The sequence below is a fragment of the Coloeus monedula genome (genome assembly GCF_965178545.1).
Source record: "Coloeus monedula genome assembly, chromosome: 29".
Taxonomy (NCBI): Eukaryota; Metazoa; Chordata; class Aves; order Passeriformes; family Corvidae; genus Coloeus; species Coloeus monedula.
In genome coordinates, this window is record NC_138809.1 from 1062126 (window position 1) to 1068622 (window position 6497).

Genomic DNA, 6497 nt, shown 5'->3' on the forward strand with positions numbered 1-6497 from the left:
GGAGGGGGGTACCGGGCTCGGGGAGCGGAGGGGATGGTCCCTCTTTTGACTCTTTCTCAGCCCAAAGAGCCACGCCGGCACCTCGCCAGCTCCAAGACAAACGGAAGCGGATGTGGAAAGAGGCCGGTCCCGTTCCCGCCCTCGCCCCGCCTCTTGCGGCGTCACCGCCGCCGGTATATAAACCGGCCGCGCCGGTCCCGCCCGCACGCCGCCGGCCGCTTACACCGGGCGCCATGTTCGCCGTGAAGCCGAAAGCCGTCATCGGCTTCAACCTCTACTGCGGCGGCTCCCCGGCGCTGAGCCCCGCCGAGCCGGGGGAGCGCCCGGGCCCCGCGCCCGCCGCCGCCGCCGCTGCGGAGCCGCCCCGCGACCGCTCCGGGGCCGCCGGCGGCCGCGCCGACCCCCCCCGCGCGCTGATTGGCCGGGGCGCGGCGCCCCGCGCGCTGATTGGCTGCGGCGCGACTCTCTGGCGCCCCGAGGAGGAGCTGGACGGCTGCGAGCCCGAGCCCGAGCGCGGCCCCGCCGCCGACTCCCTGCCCGGGACCCCCCCGGGGCCCCCCGACGGGCTCCGGCAGGACTCGCTGGAGCTCATCAGCCGCTACCTGCGGGAGGTGGCGGGCGAGGCGCAGCCCAGCGCCAAGAAGCTTTTCCCGGGGCTCCTGGGTGGTCCCGGCCGGCCCGGCGCGGCGGGGGATGCGGTGATGGAGAAGGCGCTGGAGACGCTGCGGAGGATCGGCGACGGCGTCATGCGGAAACATGAGCTCGCCTTTCAAGGTGGGTGTCAGCCGGACCCGCCGGGGAGGAGGCCGCGACCCCCGTCCTCTCCTTTGGGGAGATCTCCAGAGCTCGGTGCCACCCGGCCCCGTTGCCGGAGGGGCTTTGAGGAGGGCGCGCAGGGCGGGGGGTGATGCCCTCGTGGCCGGGTCATTCATGGGATGTGGCCTTGGTTCGGAGAGGGTTAAATAAAGCATCTGGGAAGTGATCAAAAACGAAACTGAACTTTGTTCCATTGGGACGAGGAAAAGCCGCTGTTGGTGTGTGCAGAGGAGATAATCTGGTTACAGATTAGCCCTGGTTCCTCCTCGTGTCCCCCTTGGCTCGGAGTGACTGTGCAAATAATCCCAAGCGTCCAAAGATTAGTTAGCTCAGGAGTTTCAAATCCTCACCCCCGCAGTTTAGGTGCAAGGGGATTTTTGGTGGGGGGAAGTCTCCTGGGCAATGTGCTCATAGAACCATGGCATGGTTTATGTTGAAAGGGACCTTAAAACTCAGCCAGTCCCATCCCCTGCCATGGGTAGGGACACCTTCCGCTGTCCCAGGCTGCTCCAAACCCCGTCCAGCCTGGCCTTGGGAACTTGCAGGGATGGGGCAGCCACAGCTCCCCTGAGAAATCTGTTTTAATGCATTTCACCCACTTGTGCAGAGTCCCGAGGCAGCCATAGGAAGTTGACCCCCAGTGCCTGGCCTGGTGTCCTGGGGATGAACTGGAAGTGAGAAGTGACCGGTTTGACCTGGTTTGTGAAACTCAGGCTGGTCTGGGGCTGAGCTCCCAGCTTGGGGCTGGTGTTGGAGCTGCTTTGGGCAGTCGGATCCCAGGTCAGGATGGAGCCCAGCACAGCAGGGCAGTGTCTGCATTTCCTCCTGAGGTGCCGTGTGGTGAAACACCTTCCTCCTTGCAGGAGGATGTGCCAGTTTCTCAGCTTGCCGGGTTTTTGGCGCTTTTTTTTTTTGTTGATTTTTGAACACAAAGAGCTTCAGTTTCATCCTTAGCTGTGCCTGTGGGAAAGGCAGTGGGATCAGTTCCTCTGTCCCAATTCCCGGACGTGCTTGTTGAATGACTCTGGGGAGGAATGTCTAGGCTGACGTGAGCTGGCCGAGGCTCCTGTAAAGGACGGTGATTTCCTGAGTGCTGAGGAGGAACTGCCTCGGGAAGGCTTCCTGCAAGTTTGAGCAACAACAAGCAACGCCTTTCGGTTTCGTAAAGGCTTGGCTTGTTTGCTTATTCACGGCAGGGCACTGGAGGTCAAGCTGGGGAATGAATTCTGCTCTCCCAGGCTCTAGTCCCGTGTTAATGAACCGGGGACACGCCTGGCTGGCCCTGCGTGGCTGTCCTTGCTCTCAGCTCACCCCAGGCTGTGGTTCTGCTGTGCTGGGGCTTGGAAGCCTTGAGACAGCGGCATGTGACGTGCTCAGACACCACAGCTGTGCTTGAGACGGGGGGAGGAAGGAACTAAAAGTGTGTCAGGGGCTGGCTTCTGTCTGGCCCAGGTGAGGAAGGGCAGCAGAGCCCTCTGAGGAAGCAGGACTCGCTCTCCATCCCTGACACTGGGCTCCTGCAGCTGTAGGGACTCCAATTGGGGGGGGGGAGGGGTCACACCCTGTCCCTGCCCCTCCTGGGGGGTGTTGGGTACCACGTCCCTGTCCTTAAACCAGAGTCTTCCAGGAATGCTGCGGAAGCTGGAGATCCAGCAAGAGGAGGACCTGCAGTCGGTGGTGGAGGTGACTGCCCACTTGTTCAACGACGGGGTGACCAACTGGGGCCGTGTGGTGACCCTCATCTCCTTCGGGGCCTTCGTGGCCAAGCACCTGAAGAGCATCAAGCAGGAGCAGAGCATCAGCTCCCTGGCCGGGATCATCACGGATGCCCTGGTCTCGTCCAAGCGCGAGTGGCTCGAGAGCCAGGGGGGCTGGGTGAGTCACTGCCTGCCCCGAATTCCTGGGCTTTTCCCAACATTCCAGCGTTTTCCTGTTTCTGTGTGTGTCAGTGCTGACTCACAGCTTCCAGGGAAAACCACGGGGCTGGAGCCAGGGGGGTTGTGGGGGTTCAGGAGGGACTCACCATGAGCTGCCTGAAGTGGTTTGAACTAAAAATGTGTCCCTGCCCAGCCTGGGGGCAGCATTCCCAAAGCCAGGGCAATCCTGGGAGGGCTGAGCTCACTTGGAGCTGGCCCACGGCTGCTGTGGTGGCCGAAATGGGGCTGGGGGAGCATGGGGGGGGGAATGTGCTGGGCAGAAATGGGGCTGGGGGAATGCACAGCAGGGTGTTCTGGGCAGAAATGGGGCTGGGGGATGCACAGGGGCTGTTTTAGGCTGGAATGGGGCTGGGGGAGCACAGTGGGGTGTGCCAGGCAGGCTGTTCCCCCCCTGCCATGCCCTCCTGCCCATGAGGGGTGCCCAGCAGGGCAATGACCATCCCTTCTCTCTCCCAGGAGGGCTTTGTGGACTTCTTCCGAGTGGAGGACCTGGAGGGCAGCATCCGGAATGTGCTGATGGCGTTTGCAGGAGTGGCCAGCCTGGGGGCTGGCTTGGCCTACATGATCCGGTGAGGCCGGAGCTGCCCAGGACCAGGACTTTGGGAGGACTGGCTCCCTGGGGCTGCAGAGCTGCCTGCTCCCCCGAGGACTGCTGCTGAAGCTGGACTTGAGTGACCCGAGGAGGATATCGAGGTATCCCCGGAGCAGCTCTTTCCTGAGGAAGAGGAAGGTGTGATCCGAGGCTGTGGGTGCTGATGGAGGATTTATTGCTTTGGGAACAGAGTGTGGAAGAGTTGTTAACTCTGCTTCCTGCGAGAGGATGGTGCTGGGCAGCTCAAGTGGACTTTGCTTCACTTCGATCCCAGAGGGAACCATCTGGGAGCTCCAGCAGCTCCTGCCTGGACTGAGGCCTCCTGGGCTGGGCGAGGCAGCTGAGCCTGGAGCAGATGTTTGAGGGTTGTGGTTGTGGGGTTTTTTCTGGAAATAGCACCTTCTGCTGCCACTGCCCTGCCTAAACTCGCAGCTCTGCTGCTGGAGCAGAAGCACTGGATGCTGGAAATGTTGTGCCAGCCTGCACCTTCTCCCAGGTGCTGCCAGTGGGCCCTGGCAGTGGCAGAGCTGTGCCAGCAGACAGGACCTGGCACCCTCTGCCATGGAGCTGGAGCCCTGCCCAGCCCCTTCCCTCCCCGTGGGGCAGGGGCTTGGAGGGGCTGGGGTCACACCCAGCTGTGTCCTGGCCCCGTCCAGCCTCTCCTGGCTGCACAAAGACAGCTGAGAAATGGGGAGTGCATTTTGTAAGTACGTAAAAAACCCCCCCATGGGCTGGGGAGGATGTAGAGAACCTGTAAATATCTATAAATCTGTAGAATATATACATTTTTACAGAGCTGGCGATACAAAAAGGAGGAATTTGTTCTGAATGTGGGTGCACTGTGCTTCATTCCTCACGGGAAGTGGCATTTTTGTGGCAAAGCCTCTCCTGCCTTGACTCCACTCGAGCCTTTCCCTCAAGTACTTGAGCAACACAGCCAGGGAGGGTGACGAGCAGCAGCGGCCTCGTGGGCTCGGTGTGACCACGGCTGGCTGGCAACAGCTGATGTTTCTGTTTGTTTTAATCCTTTTTTTGGTCGCTCTTGCCCTCCTGGCGGGGGCGGGGAGCTGTGGAAGTCGCTCTGGCCACTTCCTCGTCTTCCCTTCCTCTTGCTCCTCCAAGCCATGAGCTGGACAAAGCTGATGTTTGAATGTAAAATGTCCTGGGGCCGCCTCTGGCTTGTGTGGGTCCCTCAGGGGTGGCCCTGGGCTCCCAGGGGGCTCGCAGGGCTCATGGGGACCGTCTTTGTCCCCAGGACATGAGCCACAGCCTGAGCCATGCCCAGCTCAGCAATGGTGCTACAGCCAGGCCCTGCTTGTGTGCAAAACAAGCTGCAGTTTGGTCAATAAATGTCTTTTGTTCTCATTCCTCTGGTACCAAAGTGTCCCCCAAGGAGGGGCTGAGCTCCTGTGCTGCCCCTGGGGCTCCAGCAGTGCCTGGATTGCTGGAAAAGCCTCCGTGGGCTGTGGAAAAGGGCTCGGGGCGTGTGGTGTCACCTCTGGGGTTCCCCTGGGTGTGGGTGGGGAGAGCCCCTGAGGTGCCTCGTGCTCGGTGCCTGCACAGCCTGGGCTGTGCCACCCCCGGGGGCACCTGCAGCCCTGGGGACAGGGACATTCCTGTCCTTGGGATGTGCTCCTTGCCTGCTCCAGGGATGGGGATGTGCTCTCTGTGGGGCTTTGGTCACAGAATGCCAGACTGGTTTCGGTTGGGAGGGACACTAAAGCTCATCTTTACCCCATCCATACCATGGACACCTTCCAGGTTGCTCCAAGCCCTGTCCAACCTGCCTGGAAACACTTCCAGGGATGGGGAATCCACGATTCTCTGGGAAACCTGTGCCAGGGCCTCATCCAGCCCTGCTGTGTGCCTCCTGCCTGGGCACAGCGAGCTGCTGCAGTTTCCCCCCCCTTTTTAGGGGACATGGGGACCTCTTTTCCTCCCTCTTTAAGAGGACCCTGCACCCCCAGACCTCCCCTGTGGCCCCCGAATTCCCATCCCTGCAGGTTTGGGATGTGGATGTGTCCCTCCCCCAGCTCCATGAACAGCTCCTCTCCTGCCCAGAGCAGCTCTGCTGGGGGAGCTTCAGCTGGAAAATCCCCTCTGGAGAGGCAAAGGATTTCCCTGCCCCTAAATCCGTGCCAGGGCTGCTGTCTCTGGGCCACCGAGCCCCCGCTCTGGGGGACGAGGCCGTGGCTTGCCAAGGTGCCGGCCAGGCCCTGGCTCCCGAAAACAACCCGGAGTGACTCAGCCCTGCTGTGCCGAGACTGCAAAACTGCTGCTGGCTGTGGGTTTTCTGCTTTTTTTGGGGTGGTTTTTGTTTTAGCTTGGGTTTTTTTTTTTTTTTTTTTTTTTTTTTGTTCTTGGGTGGTTTTCTTTTTTTTTTTTTTTGTTTTAATGCTGTGTCTGTGGGGACTATTTTGGGCCTGTTCGGTTCCCCGGGGTGTTAATGCAAAACTGGGCCTCTGCCATGGAAATATGCAAAGGGATGGGGGTGTGGGGCATCTCAGGGGGTTGGGGACTCCAAGGGGGTTGGGATGGTGGTAGCTGGGAGGGGTTGGGGTGTTGGTGGCTCTCAAATTCGGGTGTGGGTGGCTGGGAGGGGTTGGGGTGCAGGGGGAGGGTGGGGTGTGTGTGACTCCAGGGGTTTGGGGTGTTGGTGGCTCCCAAATTTGGGTGTGGGTGGTTGCAGGGTACTGGGGCGTTGTAGGTGGCTCCCAGGGGTTTGGGGTGTGGGTGCCTGGGGAGGATTTGGGGTACAGGTTGGAGCTTGAGGTGTTTCTGGCTCCTGGGGTTTGGGGTGCTGATGGCTCCCACAGTTTGGGTGTGGGTGCCTGGGGGGGGGTTTGGAGTGCTGTGCATGGGGGAATTTGGGGTGCTGATGGCTCAGAGAGGTTGGGGTGCAGGTGTCAGTGTGGGTGCTGGGGGGCAGGAATTGAGGTGCAGGGGCCTGGAGCAGTTTTGGGGTGCAAGGGCTGGGGGGGGGGGGAATTAGGGTGCCAGTGTCTGGAGCAGTTTTGGGTTGCAGGAGCCTGGAGCAGTTTTGGGGTGCCTGGGGCAATTTGGTGGTGCCTGTGGGGGATGGGTGCTTGGAGCAGTTTTGGGGTGCAGATGCTGGGGGGGGGGGTGTTGGGGTGCGGGTTCCTGTATCAGTT

At 61.0% G+C, this 6497-nt stretch overlaps 1 protein-coding gene across 1 annotated transcript; it reads left to right on the top strand.

Moving 5' to 3' along the window:
- The first annotated feature begins 222 nt into the window (after positions 1 to 222).
- On the top strand, positions 223 to 4710 carry MCL1 (MCL1 apoptosis regulator, BCL2 family member). The gene is made up of 3 exons (XM_082298813.1): positions 223 to 774; positions 2444 to 2691; positions 3210 to 4710. The coding sequence occupies exons 1-3, from the start codon at positions 234 to 236 to the stop codon at positions 3324 to 3326; spliced, it is 906 nt and encodes a 301-aa protein (XP_082154939.1). The 5' UTR covers positions 223 to 233; the 3' UTR covers positions 3327 to 4710.
- Positions 4711 to 6497: the final 1787 nt, after the last annotated feature.

Bases quoted from the DNA above. Each gene is read 5' to 3' on its own strand.
- MCL1 (XM_082298813.1), top strand. From the start codon at position 234: ATGTTCGCCGTGAAGCCGAAAGCCGTCATCGGCTTCAACCTCTACTGC. The intron at 775-2,443 runs GTGGGTGTCAGC...AGAGTCTTCCAG, and splicing joins ACATGAGCTCGCCTTTCAAG to GAATGCTGCGGAAGCTGGAG. The intron at 2,692-3,209 runs GTGAGTCACTGC...TCTCTCTCCCAG, and splicing joins TCGAGAGCCAGGGGGGCTGG to GAGGGCTTTGTGGACTTCTT.